Below are 15576 nucleotides of genomic sequence, written 5' to 3' on the forward strand. Positions count from 1 at the left end.
TAGACATATTCATTTTCCAATTTGGACATAATTAAAGGGAGCAGAGCACTCCATGGGTCTAAAAGGAGACTTTTATTCTTTTAGAATAAAGGAACTTTCTGGAAAGGTGCTACTAATTACTGCTTACCTCATATCACTTATTTTCTAATGAAGAGACCCACTTGAAAAGACCACCGTGATGTACTGTCTCAGCCAAAATGTCAGAGCTCTTACCTGTTCCACATAAATGAGGACATGATTATTGCTGACTTCCGTCCTGCTCACATGACTAGATCTTTCGAGCTGAAGAAAAGTAGAAAATTTAAAAAGCCAGCAAATGAGAGAAGATTGTAGTAAGGGACGAATGTCCAAATGATGTCAGGGATAGGATTCTTATAAGTCATTTTCATGATTAAATAGCCAGGGTACATTAAAGATGTAAAACATGGGTGGGGGGGGGCGGAAATCACATATGGATACAGGCTTCAGTGTTAATCATGTCTTGACCATGAAAAAATCATCTGGCTTTCTGTGATGAGAAGGAAGCCAGTATTTTCAGATCAGGATTTCCATCATGCTTCAGTGTCCAAGTAACACATTAGACCCTCCGGAATCTTTAATGATTCTAGTTCACATTGCTTCTGTCGTTGCCAAATGTTTGAGAGCATATCAGCCAATCTGATACTTAATCAAAGTCTGTCTTTCTTGCATTGTTATAGTAAAATACAGCTTTGTACCCATGGGCTTTCATTCCCTAACTAGACAGCGAATGGCTTAAGGACAGGGACTCCTCTTGGGTTTCTCTGGTATCACACAAGTCCCTCGGCTTAGAGACAAATAAACAATTATTGAATTTAATTTCCTGGGTTTGAGAAAAATATTTTGGGGGCAGGATGATAATAATAAGGCTTTGCTATTGGTATGCTTCTAGTTTGAATATACAGAACATCCTTTGTATGAAATTTACTAGGCTTAAAATTCACCTACCATTTTTAAAAAAAATTTTTTTTCAACGTTTATTTATTTTTGGGACAGAGAGAGACAGAGCATGAACGGGGGAGGGGCAGAGAGAGAGGGAGACACAGCATCGGAAACAGGCTCCAGGCTCTGAGCCATCAGCCCAGAGCCTGACGCGGGGCTCGAACTCACGGACCACGAGATCGTGACCTGGCTGAAGTCGGACGCTTAACCGACGGCGCCACCCAGGCGCCCCTCACCTACCATTTTTATTGTTGGTTTCAAGGGGATAAAACCAGATACCATCTTCACATCAACAATCACCATATTGGAGACAGGACGGCTCCCTGTGTAACTACAGTGTCAAAGGGAAAAGGAGTAAGGGCTTTGTATGTGAAAGAAAGCCAGAGTCCCTCCTTCAAGACCTACCATAAACCTGCCTATCTTCTTGAAGTTTTCTGTGACATTATGACTCCTAGAGATCTGTGACACTGTGTGACAGACATGTGTGACACTGATGTTTGGAACCCTGAATGTATAGCAGATCTACCGTTTACTAAAATCATAGATGTTGAAGCCCCAGACCCAAACTATCAAATCCGAATCTTTGGGAATGGAGCTTAGTAGTTTGCATTTGTTAACACATGATAGCTTTTGGACACTTCATCTATATCATAAATTCAAAATATATTATTAAATACTGATGGTTCCAAGTAGCTTTTAGACTCAGGATCGCGTGTTTCAGCCACAAGTCTTACCTGACACTCGGTGAGATCTGGAAGCTGGTGTGAGCTTTGGGTCCATCACAAGTTTGGGGTACAGTCTGCACCTTCAGAGTAAATGCGGAGTCCTCCTTCTCTGGAAGAATACTGTATTTCATGGATGCCTGCGGAAGGGCAATGCACCATCAGTTTCTCTGTTTGCCTGGAACGCCTCACTTTTTCATCATTTCACTCCTCCAGATTTGCCCTTTCCATGCTCAGAAACGAGAGACCAGGACTCCTCTTTCATTCGGTGAGGTTAAAATTTCCAACATAACTTGAGTCTCACCTGAAGATACACACATCTGTCTCCAGTCACCGTTATGGCATATTCCCCAGGCAGCTCTGGCAATGAGACCTGATGCAGTAACAGGAAGTTGGTTTTGTCCACTTGGAAATTCGTGAAAAATGTCTGTGAATTCCAAATGGTCACCCGTGCAGCTTTCTCAGTCCTGGTGAATGTGGCTGCTCCATATCTGGACAAGGCATGGAGAGCCACCACCGTGTCCTGGAAGAAAGGAGTGGAGAACCCACCCCCAAAGAGTAAGTTTTTGGTAGCAGGGACTGCCCCCAAAGTCTGTGTGGGTTACCACGAGGGGATGATGGCTTTTCCCCCCTGAAGTTTACATCTGCTAATTGTGTTTCCTTTTTGTCTGCCTTTCAGGCACCATCAAAGTTATGCTACAGTTTCCGCAAGTGAAATAAAAGATTTCTGATCCCAATTAGCCTGGCAATTTGTTTTCACTTATATTAGTTTTGTCCTAAGGGACTATTCCCCTGTGTCCAGAGATTACGGCCTACCCTTTCTCATCAACGGTGCCCCTGGCTATAGCTGTCCAAGATTGGGTCTAAAATTGACAAGTTAGGAAAAAGAGTGAATGGTGTTAATTTAGGTAGAAGAGTGACAGAAATTGGCTGCGAGTAGTGATCTGAGACCATGGCACTTTCCCAAGTTTCTTTCCCACTTTTTTATATAGCGTATTTTCATTTCCCACACCTAATTTCTCTGAAAAATAAAAGTCCCACTATGTACATCCTAAATATTGAAAGAGCTTTGCAGGAGGGAAAACCCAGATTCTCTGGATATTTAACACAATCACTCATATCCTCCGTAAAATAGTTCCAGAATTGTGGTAGGAAAAAAAAGAAAATTCCAAGAACTTCAGCTTTGAAAACAAAAATTGGTTTAGAGGAGAACAAATTTCTCAGGGCGGGCAGAAAGGCGTGGAGAGGCTGGATAGAACTTCTCAATCATTCTGTGAAGATCAAAGTGAACTCTACTTGGTCACTTCCCTTTTACTTTCTTTTTAATTTTTAATCTTTATTTATTTTGAAAGAGAGAGAGAGAGAGAGAGAGAGAGAGAGAGAGAGAGAGAATGAGCAGGGGAGAGGCAGAGAGAGAAGGGGACAGAGGATCCAAAGCAGGCCCTGTGCTGACTGACGGCAGAGAGCCTGATGTGGGGCTCGAACTCATGAACTGCAAGATCATGATCTGAGCTAAAGTCAGACACTCAACCTACTGAGCCGTCCAGGTGCCTCGGTCACTTTCCTTTTAATCATACAATTTTCTGGTTCACCTTAGAGGGTTTCTTGTTGGAAGAATCCTACAGGAGCCAAGAACACTGTTTCTTATCCAGCGGTGATTCGACCTTATCTCGACCGAGAGTAGGTAGGGTGTTATGGGCCATCTAGTGGGGAGAGGACACGGGTGCTGCTAAACATCTTCGGTGCCCAGGACAGCCCCTCACAACAGTGTTCTTGGCTTCCCCAAAATGTCAGGAGCACCGATATTCAAAAACCCGAGTCTAGAGTGTGGCCAGTGACCCATGTGTGTAAGCTTTAGAGAGGGCTGATGTTCATGGTCAGTAGCCACACGGATAGGGTGTCAACATAGCACTTGGGAACAGCGTTTTGGGGGAATGTCTCAGGTCTGTTTCCTTCAGATTCCCACTGTCCTCAAATATCCCTAAAGAACCCTCCCCATGATTTAATGGTCTCTTCTCATTTCCTCGTAACTGTTCTGTTTTCAAGCTTCCCATCTGCCAAGTGAATCTGGAAGAGAAGACTATTTGGGAACCACAGACCTGGGTGGAGGAGAAGCCCCCGTGGGCATTCTGTTGCTTTAGGATCCAGCTCACGATGCCCGCGGCCAAAGTCAGGTCCTCGGAGGTCGGGCCGGTGAGGTGAGCGAGGAGCACATAGGACGTCATCTCCACCTCAGCTGAGGGAGCCTGGGGCTGATAAAGAGGCCCCACTGGTGCCCTGGGTTTCTCAGGTCGCTCCCAGTGGACTGAGTTGCCTTAAGGGTCAGAAAAAGGATGATGATTCGCAGATGATACATGAAAACACATTTGTATCATGTGTAGCTGAAAATAATACAGGGATGGAGTAAGGTCCTCTCTTCCATAAGCCCCACAAATTCCCTGAGTCACATTTCCATACTAAGCTTGGTTTAGTCCTGTGGGGCTAAGTTGAAGAATGTTGTTGGAGGACGAAGCACGGAACATCCTTAGCAGTGTCTTAAATGCTATTTTTTTATTAATTTTTTTAATGTTTATTTTTGAGAGAGAGAGAGAGAGGCAGAGAACGATGGAGACACCGAACCCAAAGCAGGCTCCAGGCTCTGAGCTGTCAGCACAGAGCCCGACGTGGGGCTTGAACTCACGAACTGTGAGATCATGTCCCGAGCTGAAGTCGGACGCTGAACCGACCGAGCCACCCAGGCACCCAAGAGAGTTCCCTTATTGCTTGAGATATTTCGTGGAAACTGGAGGATAAATTGGCATATAAAACCTACGCATTGATCCCAGAGGACTTTTTGTGATCATCTCTTGTGCAGATAGAGATAAAAACACTGTGAAAATGTTATTGCACTTCCCTGAGTATGGCTTTTTGGTTGTGCCTCTTTTCATTCGAGTATAATTTCATTCAAGCAGGCAGATACCATGGGAAATATATATAAATTTAAAAAGTATATATATGTCGCAGTGAGGAATAAACTTCCACAATTTACCTGCCGCACTGTCTAGTATGTGACACACTGTATAACGTATGACATCGCAGAGACATTTTTATGAGAGGTGCTCTGATTTCATAACACCTGAGTTGGATAAGGAGACTTATTACTTTCAGCAGGAACACAATTCTCTTTTTGCAGTGTCAGGGGAAGAGGAGGGGGACATTTTTTGACCATTCGCTCTCACCTTCTTTCACAGCTTCCTCCCTAAGAGACTCCAGTATCTCTCTCTTCTTGTCTTGCTTTCCCACCAGGGCAAAAGCGTAGGCCAACAACGCCTTGGTGTAGCTATGGCTCCCATGGGTCCCCTCCTTTGCCGTGTTCCAGGCAGACTCCAGGCAGAAGAGGGCATTGCGAACAACCGGGTGCTGCAAAGACCAGGAGGTAATGATGTCAAGCTAGGGCAAGTCGCGGATGGAGCGGGCCCTGGGTTGGACATCGCGTGACAGATGTCATTCGCGGCTGTTAGCCAGCCAGGTAGACAGCCGGATATCCACGATTTTGAAGTTGAAAAAGTGTTTTAAATCTCTTAGCTTTATACTTAAGTCTTAAAAGAGTAAGTCTACAGAACCTGAGTGTTTAGGATGAGTTTTGTACATAGCCTGAGGGCGTTGCTAGGCAAGTGTAAGTTCCCTTTGCTGGATTAACCACAGAGCTCTGCGAGCTGAGAAATGCCTCCGCATTGAGCGAAGACTTGGCTTTTTGTAGGGCGTGTTCCGACATCAGGGTTGTAGTTTTCATGGTAGGAAGTGGAAGTGAGGTGAAACTTACAGTGGCAGGGAGAGGAATTTCCAGAAGAGCAATAGTGACATAGGCAGAGAGGGTCACTTCATCTTCTACTCCTCCCTGTGAAAAGAGGAAGAGAGAGAGAGAGAGAGAATTTTTATTAATCCTACTTTAAGATGTTAGTATATTCTTGTCTGCTGTTTCATGGAGACTCTCCTCAGTATCTGTCTCTATCAAGCAAATTAACAGCCTCATGCAAAGTACCGTTTCTTTCTTCTCAGGTTTTACATCTTCAGGTTTAACATTCCTTCCCTGATGCCCTCTCACAAAACACTGGACTTCATCTTTTCAACCCCCCCTGTGCCTTTTTCCCTCCCATCACCTTTGGAGGAATGTTGGCATGTGTGTATCGTCGTGAGGTTCGGGATAAGTACTCAGAACACCTCACCTTAATGGCATTGTTGAGCAGAGACCCAGAGCTCCTGAAACAGCCATTGTCCTTCTGCCTTTGGGAGAGCCAGCTGAGGGCTTGGGTGATGTGTGCTTCATCGATAAAGATGTAGGTCCGAGCCTGGGAAAAAGTCTTCAGTACAAAGGCTGTGAGCCTGAGGAGTCAATGAACTATTACTGAGAGTCTGGAGACTTTGTCTGTTAACGATATTCTTTTTGTTTCGTCGCAACCTGTTGTCGAATGCATTACCAACTGGTCCTGACTTCCTAAAGCATTTCTGTGTCACTTCAGAGATTCAGGTGTCTCCTAGTGTTCTTGGGTAGTTGAGATATTTGCTCTCACATTCTGGACTTTCTGTATTTATTTCTTCTCACAGATTTCCATTTTTAAAGTTATTTACTTATTTTGAGAGACAGAGAGAGAGAGAGAGTGCTTGAGCAGGGGAGGGGCAGAGAGAGAGGGGGAGAGAGAGAATTCTAAGCGGGCTTGGTGCTGACAGTTCTGTGCTGATGCGGGGCTTGAACTCACAAACCATGAGATCTTGACCTGAGCCGAAATCCAGAGTCGGATGCTTAACCGACTGAGCTACCCAGGCTCTTTTCACAGATTTCTTACCTCCTCTTATGCAGCTCATAGTCTAATGAACTGCTTTTAATGTCCTGCCTCAGTAAGTATTTCACCTTGCCCAGCTTCTCCACCACTTTCTGGGTCATTGATTTCCTCTCGTTTTCTTTTGTGGTCAGACTTCTTCAAGACGGACGAATAGAAAAATAAACAGATGAGTGGATGGACAGACAGGTAGATAGATGGAGGGACAGATGGAAGATCGATGGATGGGCTGGCCACGATGGATGGATAAACAGAGAGACAGACAGACAGACAGAGAGAATCATTTAGTAAAAGTTAGTAAAGGACACTCTGTGAGGAATGGCTACTGTTCTTCTTGCCTGTCTCTAGTGTCTCTCCGTGCTAAGCAACAACTCAAGAGGGAAAAACCACAAACTTACAATGGTCTCTTAGCAACACGAGAAAGAAAAGACGCTTGGTATATTAGATATAAAAAAGAATCAAGTTCCAAGTGTTCTCATTTCTGCCACCTAGGAGCCGTTTATACCAGAGACGTTTATTTATCCATGTTGTATAGCATTTCCTCCTCTGTAAAATGAAGCGGCTCTCACTTCACAGGGTAGTTGTAAGAATTAGATAGGCTAATATATGTACATGCTGTGAGCTCATCGTTGAGACTCAGATTTTCTTCTCTTACCAAGTGTTGCCCTGGCTGCTGCCATATTGCTGTCCAAAGGGGCTGTAGGAACCATCTTGGTGTTTGTAGTTCAGCTGTCTCTGGTAACCTGGAATGAAAGGTTCAGTTAGTTCAAGAAATATTACAGAAAGGCAAGCCACCCATACGTGCAGGTTGGTCAGAAGCCCCAGACATTGTACGGTCTCTTGTGCATAGGATCTGTCATGGTGATATGGATATATCACAACACAACATCCTATCAAATGTTGGGAAAGTTACCATTTCCCCCAAAATCACCATCATTAGCTTAATATCTGGTAATATGATTCAAGTTTAATCGGGAAAAATCTCCTTAGAGTAACAAAGTAAACTCGTCTTTGTCTCACCACTGATAAGATAGCCGAGGGCCTTGGACTTGATCTCTGCGGTCAACTGTTGGGTTTCATTCAGATAGTTCAAAACATAGATGTTCGGAGCAAATAGGGCCATGTTTTGTTCTCCACAGCCATAGGGCATCTGGAGGAGATTCTGTATATTTTGCATAGCAGAACCTAATATGTCACCTGGGGGATGTGAAAGATGAGGTGTCAGAGTAATTGCAGCTCATAAGTAGCTCACACCATTAAAGACAAGTGATTTTCCTATTTAGAATTATAGATACCATCATTTAGGCAAGGGAAAAGTTCTATTTAGAGAGTGAGACTTCCAGAATCCCAATAGAAATAGATACTATCAATAAGTTGAGATTTCAAGCACAAACATAGATAGATAGATAGATAGATAGATAGAAAAAAATGTATTATGGCTGCCCTTTTGTCTCAAGTTTTCTGGGTGCAAGCTGACTCACCCAAAACTGAAAAGGAGGCTCTGGCCGATTCTTTGACCACGTTAGGTGGGAGCTTCAGAGATAACTGCTCAGATATTTCAGTGCCTTTGGAAACAGACAACCCATATCAAAAGACGGCATCTCTTATCGCAACATGATGTAGTGGTTAGGAGGGGGTCAGAGCCATCCTGCTTGGATATGGTACCAGTCCTGCCACTTACTACTAGCTACAAACCTTGGACAAATTCCTTAACCTCTTCATCGTCTAACTTGCTCGTATGACGATTCAAGGAAGAATGCATGTGAAACGTGTGTGCATTAGAACAGCCTCTGCAATATGTCGAATCTCCATACACGTGAGCAGTTATTATGGTTGTTATTATCATATTCAGTGTTATTATGTCTCCTTCAGGGACTCGGGGTCCAAGGGATAAGGACTGTGGCTTATGGTGAGATCACCTTTAATAGTCCAGCTCTTCTTGGCGCTGTATGACTACCAGAGCCCTTTCCCCTCTCACTTTGCTATGTTTTGTGTTGCCGTGCATAGTGGCTCTCTCAAAGGAGCCTGGGAACTGGTGAGGGTGTACAGTTCTTTGATTTAATGGCACGATTCTCTGCTTTTATTGTTCTCTGAGTTTATATTTTAAAATGGTCCTCCTCGGGGCGCCTGGGTGGCGCAGTCGGTTAAGCGTCCGACTTCAGCCAGGTCACGATCTCGCGGTCCGTGAGTTCGAGCCCCGCGTCGGGCTCTGGGCTGATGGCTCAGAGCCTGGAGCCTGTTTCCGATTCTGTGTCCCCCTCTCTCTCTGCCCCTCCCCCGTTCATGCTCTGTCTCTCTCTGTCCCAAAAATAAATAAACGTTGAAAAAAAAAAATTTAAAATGGTCCTCCTCAAGTGACAAGAAAAGTGTCATATACACATATACACATATACACATATGACGTAGCGCTAATACGAATGTGGTAATGTAATTTGCAAGGTACAGGTGTTTCTCAGTGATATGACAAATTCCCGATATAAAACGGGTTTTCTTTTTGCCATGAAAAACATTTTTTTTTTTTTTTTAGTAAGATGAGTACAAAGTGCCACATATTTCATCGTCAGCTATTTTAGGGAATATTATTGTCATTCAAACTTATCATGACTTTGCTCCCTTTCTACCTAAACTATGACACTCTAAGCTACTATGTCCTGACTGGTTCACGGTCAGTCCCTGGGCTACGGAGGTAAAGGCTAAATGTGAACCGAGTTTGCATTGTAATTTGACATACATATCCCCGTGAGGCGTTATTCTCACCATGATTATGAAGATTGACTGTTACCTGAAGCACAGATCATAAAGTTGAAAGTCTCTTCTTGTTCAATACCTTCAGGCTGGAGTAAAAAAAAAAAAAAAAAAAAAAGGAGAAAATGGATAAATATCCGGGTTTTTGAGGGACAACCGTAGATTCATTGCATTGCAGGCTGGAATTTACACTAAACAATCTTCACATCCCACTTATGATCAAATTGCTATAAATCCGTACAATTCGAAAAACCGGGGAGATCTGCAGAGGAGGAAAGGAGGGATAATAAGGAAAGAGAATCAAAGGTACAAGGGGTGAGAAATAAGCGAATCTTAGAAGAGAGGTAGAGATCAGGAAAAGAGAATAGTTCTAAATTAATCTATGAAAAAAGTATTTACAATAAGCTAACAAGGTTAGTTAGCAAAGTTGACTATAACACTTTTTTTTCATATTCTATTTTATTTTAGAGAGTGAGCAGGGGCGAGGGGCAGAGGAAGAGAGAGAGGAGAGTCTTAAGCGGGCTCCACATTGTGGAGCCTGACACGGGGCTCGATCCCATGGCCGTGAGATCACGACGTGAACGAAAATCAAGAGTCGGGTGCCTAACCGACTCCTGTAAACTTTTAGGACAGGAAATTCCGTTAGTCTTCCCAGGGGGATTGTGTGAGTATGGTATAATTCTCCTTTATTATCTCAAGAATATGGCCATATTTTTTCATTGTTATTATTGCTAGGGTCTCAGAAAAATATGTCAAAGTGGTCCGGACTGACTTACCTCCACCAACAGGGTTTTGATGACCGTGTCTTTTCTCCCCATCTCAGGGACCTCAGCGAGCTCATTTCCACACAGCTCGAGGGACGGCACTGCCTCTGCACTCACCGAGAAGTTCACATTCCCTGGAACAGAAAAACGTAGAAACACATGCGCGTTCACCTTGAGAGCAGTCCACGCCATCCCTAATAGCTGAAAATGTGTGCTTGTCAAATGGTCTACCACTGAGCTATTACCCCCGGAAAATGACTCTGTGCTCTGTCATCATCTTGAAGGGCTGCCCTTTAACCTTACTGTTGGCCGGAAGTGGGAAATAAAGCTGAAAAAAACCTCAAGGCTCATGTCCACTGTGCCCAAGCCACAATGATCACGGGACCCAGGTGCAGTGGGAGTACTGGGAGGCCGCTGGGGGTAGAAAGCAAAAGAAATGACAAACTGACCTTACGGAATTATATTTGCGGAAAGCAGAAAGGAGAATGTGATGTACGTAGGGTCCAGATACCTACGACGCTTGTTGATCGGAGAACGTGTTGGGGGAACGTCACTCACCCAGTGTTTTGGGAGTTATCGTCCAAGACAGGGTTTGCCTCTCATTTACACAGATGCAATGAGATTCCTCTCCCTTTTCATTCTGGGATTGTAGGAAGGCTGGGGAAGCTTCCAGTTGCACACTGACCTATCATTTGCAAGCGAGGCATAGAAACAAATGGTCAGAATATGGAGAGACAATGAATGCACAGAACTGGGACCACATATGAGATGCTGCACTAGACTGGGACTTGGAGGAAAAATTATGTCACGCAAGTCCACGCATGCTTTGAGGAGTTTAAGAATGGCAGTGATACAAAGCAAGAATGATTCCTTACTAGGAGGATGTGGCCTTTGCATTAGGGTGGATTGGAGAAATTTGCAGGTATGGCAACAGTGGAGGGGAGGGGAAAACCGCAATGGAAGATGGCCCATGGGAGCATTACCTACTGGTTCTACCCGTTGGTTCCTACCTCCCGTGTAGATTTTCTTCCTGACTTCTTTCTTCCCTTCTTCCCACTTCCCTCAACAAATATCACCTGTCTACTATATACAAGACCGAGCAAATTAAGGGCTTCCGGACCTTGAGGATATTGTGTTACAAAGGGGATAATCTATATACAAAACCGTGACGAAATTTACAAAGAAATACATGCTGTAGAAGTTACAAGCACGTTGTGGGAGGTTAGAGATAAGAACTTGAAGGATGACACTCATGGAATTAAGAAAACAGACTTTTTTTCCCGTCAGCATCAAGAATTTTCCTGGCAAAAAGCCTACCCTGTGTTAAAGGATTCGGCCAGATGCGGGCAATTTTCTTTTTAAAAGCATGTGGTTTGGAGATCCTGTACCTGTAGCCCAAAGGTCATTGTGTTATCTTCCTGATCAGGTCCTGCCCTGCTTAGCACTATCTATTTGCAGTTCTAGGGCAGAATTCCCAGTGTTATCCACAGTCTTGGGAACGGAATCGGGAGCTGACCGACCGAAGAAGTCTTTGATTCTTTCCCCCCTTTCAATTCACCCTCATTTTCCTTACCCGGATGCATTTGGGAAGGTAGTTTAGGACAGTGGCCTTGAGTGTGAAGGTCTCTCCGCGGATCACAGAGTAGGGCATTGTGAGCTCCACAAAGAAGGGCTGGAAGGCGCGGAGGGAGGCGGGAAGCGAGAGACCAAGCCCAGTGTCATTGGACAGACAGAGGGCCCCTGCCTTCCATTCCGTGATGGTGTCAGGGACTGTTACTCCCACTTCAGCCACACCTGATGCGCTGGGGAGGATAGAAATGTGAAGAACAGAAAGTAAGCAGGTGAAACATCCTTTCTCAAGCGAGAATCAGTATGTCCACACGAGTACACCAGATTATGTATCGGGAAACTGAGTTGGGAAAATAGAAGGTACTCAACGGTGCCTCTTTCCCTCATCAACATGTCTGTACCTTAAAAGAAAAATACTTTCATGTGGTTCAGTTTGGTCCATAGATGTCCCTCACTGTTGTACAATCCCATAAACAAGCATATTTAAGAATCACGATCTAACAAACAGACCATTACATTTACGTAGCCTGATTTGTTTATGCGCGCGTTCCAATCTCGTTTACGGAAGGCTCCCCCCATAGCATTAGGCAGTCTAGCATTTGGATATTTTTAGCACCCATGTCTCTTTTCTGGAGGTCTCAGGAATAGTTATTCCAGAACTGCTCATCTCTGAGAAAATTTTACCTATATAGTAAAATATATTTTTATATTAGATTTGAAACCTCTATAATAAAACCTCTATAATAAAAGCATTTTCTTAGACCTATCCCGAAAGGATGAGAGGTTAAGATGATGATTTAGAATTTCTCAGAAAGGTTATCTTAGAGTTGAAAATGCCGGAGGATTCTCACTGGCTCACCCACAGCAAATGGAGGAGAGTGAAATTACTTACTCCACAGCCACCAACTCCCAGATCCAGGTCTCAGGGAAATAAGTCCGTACCGTTTCAGAGACTGGCTCTGGATTATTTATGGGCATTATATTATATGCGTCAAATTGAGGACTGTATGGACTCGTTGCCATTCCCACTAATAAAATAAAGGAAAGTTACAATCTAGTTAAAGAAAAAGCATCCATTCATGGTGCATGCGTGAGAGTTAGAAGACCAAGTTTTCACTTTTCCTGCTCAGATGGTCTCCAAAGAGTTGTAGAACTTTGGAAATAACTTGTTGAGCCCTCATTCTTTGAGCAGACAGGAGTCTCTGTTAAAGGTAGAAATTCCCTGTACCCTAGAGATAGCCTAATTGTGTATGAGTGGAGGCTCGTAGAGCAAGAGAACTTGGGCATGAGTTTATAGTTTGTGAGAGATATAGTTAGGGTTTCCAAGGTCACAGAGTATTGTTTCCTCCATAAGAAGGACTGAGCAGAAAACGCAAAACTCTCTTCGGGCCACATGTGTTCAATTGTTTGAGTTACCAATGGGTGAATAGAATTTAATAACATCAATTCTTTGTACTATAATGAAGCTTGTAAACTCATTGTTCTCCTGATAAGAAGGCTAGAGCGTTTGATTTTCTTCTCTTTATGTCTTGGGAAGGAGAAATGAAAAATTCAAGATGCCATAGAAAGATGGTTCCATTTGCTACGACGGAGACAGAGAAATTACTTACAAAAGTGAGGGGATAGAGAACTAAACATGAAAGCTTTCTGATCCTTGTTGTGCCTGAGGTCATGCTTATAAATTGAGTTTGGCTTAGGCTCTCCATCCAAGCACCCCAGGTGATATTTCAGAATTGCCTTGTGAAATAATATTTATTAAAAAACAAAACAAAACATGGGGCACCTGGGTGGCTCTGTCAGTTGAGCGTCTGACTTTGGCTCAGGTCATGATCTCACCGCTTGTGAGTCTGAGCCCCACGTCGGGCTCTGTGCTGACAGCTCAGAGCCTGGAGCCTGCTTCGGATTCTGTGTCTCCCTTTCTCTCTGTTCCTTCCCCCCTTGTACTCTGTCTCTCTCTCAAAAATAAATAAAGATTACAAAAAATTAAAAAAAAAAGGCTTTAAAAAAATTTAAAAAATAAATTAAAAAAAATTTTTTTTTTCAATGTTTATTTATTTTTGGGACAGAGAGAGACAGAGCATGAACGGGGGAGGGGCAGAGAGAGAGGGAGACACAGAATCGGAAACAGGCTCCAGGCTCTGAGCCATCAGCCCAGAGCCCGACGCGGGGCTCGAACCCGTGGACCGCGAGATCGTGACCTGGCTGAAGTCGGACGCTTAACCGACTGCGCCACCCAGGCGCCCTAAAAAATAAATTAAAAAAAAAAACATTTCCAGGTATTTTCCTTTGATATCTCTCTCAAAAAAAAAAGCATCCACAGTAATTTCTTTAATTAATATCATACAACTTCTTTCCTAGAAGTCCTTCCACGTGGTAACCATCTCTGTCTCTGACTTTGATTTCTCCCTGATGTTGCTCTATTGTCTCTGTTTTTACTCTTACGTTGAATACGTAAATCTGTTATTGGTACTTAAATTTATCTAAATGGATGATGCATCTAAATAAGCTATTTTCTCTTTTCTGCTACAGATGTCAAAGACCCTTCAACTTCTCCAGCTATTCCAGTTAACAAACAGTGGCTTAATGTGTTATTTTAACTCCATGTATTGGATGATGACTGTACCTTCCTTATTGTCTCATTCTCAAGGTCAACTTCAACTCTCTACGGATCCTTTCACAGTGTGTATGTTAAAATTCTGTTCTTCCTCTGTCATAACTCATACACTCTACTTTAAATGCCTTTAGATTCATTTCCCAAGACAAAATGTTATGGTTGTCGTTATTATTATTATTCTGCTTCTTTTTCCCATCTGACTTCATCGAAATGTGTTGATCCCTGGACACGTTCACTTACGTTCTATTTCACTGCTGATCACAAAATACTTTCAACTGGATATTCTGTTCATGGCTGTGAAAGGGCCACTCAATTTAGCTTTGTAATTCTTGTATTCATTTTTGACCTTTACTACTTTCAAACAAAAAAAGCATAAAAACTGAAAACTTAATTTTCTTCTAAATTCAGTATCTAGTGTGATCCTTATAAGAAACATATTAGATCACGTCACTCTCCACTTCGGAAAATCTTTCCATCTCATGCAGAGTAAAAAGTCAAATTCTTACAATGATCTGCAAAGCCCTATACAATCTGGCCTCAATTATTCCGCTGATCTCTCTTTCCAACTGCACTTACTTTGTTCACTCTGTTCCAACCATGCTGGTTTCCTTACCCTTAGAACATTCCAGGCAAGCTCTCACCTTAAAGCCTTTGAGAGATAGAATAATGTAGAGGTTAAAAAACAAGGATCTGGAGTCAAACAGCCAGATCTGAATCTCCATCTCATCTCTTACTGGCCGTGGCATCCTAACGGCTTCAGTTACTTAACCTTTCTGGGTTCAGTTTTTCCATTTGAAAAGTGCTGAGAACCAGAAAAAAGAAATGGACTGACTTATTTCACTTAGCATTATATTCTCTGGCTCCATCCATGTTGTTGCAAATGGCAAGATTTCATTTTTTTTTTAATGGATGAGTAGTACTCCTAAGGCAGTCAGAAACAGATAAATATCATACGATTTCTCTCATGTGTGGAACTTAAGAAAACGAACAAGCAAAGGGGAAAAAAAATAAGGAAGAGGGAGAGAAACCAAGAAACAGACTCTTAATTATAGAGAACAAACTGATGGTCACCAGGGAAGAGGGGGGGAAAGCAGTGGGTTAAATAGGCGTTGGGGACTGACGGGTGCACTTGTTATGATGAGCACAGGGTGATGTACGGAAGTGTTGAATCACTAAATTCTACACCTGAAACTAGTATAACAATGTATGTTAGCTAAGTGGAATGAAAATAAAAATTTAAAAGAGAAAAAAAGAAGAAATGGAAATCAGGAGGTGACAGAAATTTTAATTAATGCCAGAGTGATAATCATTTTGTAATATATAAGTGCATCAGATAAACACATTGTATTCCTTAAAATTATTTAATGTTCTATATCAGTTATATC

General features: G+C 42.9%; 1 protein-coding gene across 1 annotated transcript in view; it reads right to left on the bottom strand.

Annotated features, from left to right (window-relative positions):
• LOC122473860 (PZP alpha-2-macroglobulin like) overlaps positions 1-15576 on the bottom strand; it is a 48622-nt gene that overhangs the window by 1823 nt on the left and 31223 nt on the right. Inside the window, exons 18-33 of the mRNA XM_043564672.1 lie at positions 12470-12605; positions 11582-11810; positions 10567-10693; positions 10021-10142; positions 9282-9333; positions 7981-8064; positions 7520-7696; positions 7155-7242; positions 5888-6044; positions 5485-5559; positions 4901-5081; positions 3782-3996; positions 1987-2205; positions 1695-1822; positions 1201-1291; positions 214-282 (exon numbers count right to left, since the gene is read on the bottom strand). Of these exons, the coding sequence (XP_043420607.1) occupies positions 214-282; positions 1201-1291; positions 1695-1822; positions 1987-2205; positions 3782-3996; positions 4901-5081; positions 5485-5559; positions 5888-6044; positions 7155-7242; positions 7520-7696; positions 7981-8064; positions 9282-9333; positions 10021-10142; positions 10567-10693; positions 11582-11810; positions 12470-12605 (2150 nt within the window). The remainder of the gene's footprint in view (positions 1-213; positions 283-1200; positions 1292-1694; positions 1823-1986; positions 2206-3781; positions 3997-4900; positions 5082-5484; positions 5560-5887; positions 6045-7154; positions 7243-7519; positions 7697-7980; positions 8065-9281; positions 9334-10020; positions 10143-10566; positions 10694-11581; positions 11811-12469; positions 12606-15576) is intronic.

This window comes from Prionailurus bengalensis, chromosome B4, assembly GCF_016509475.1.
Source record: "Prionailurus bengalensis isolate Pbe53 chromosome B4, Fcat_Pben_1.1_paternal_pri, whole genome shotgun sequence".
In the NCBI taxonomy this organism is placed as follows: domain Eukaryota; kingdom Metazoa; phylum Chordata; class Mammalia; order Carnivora; family Felidae; genus Prionailurus; species Prionailurus bengalensis.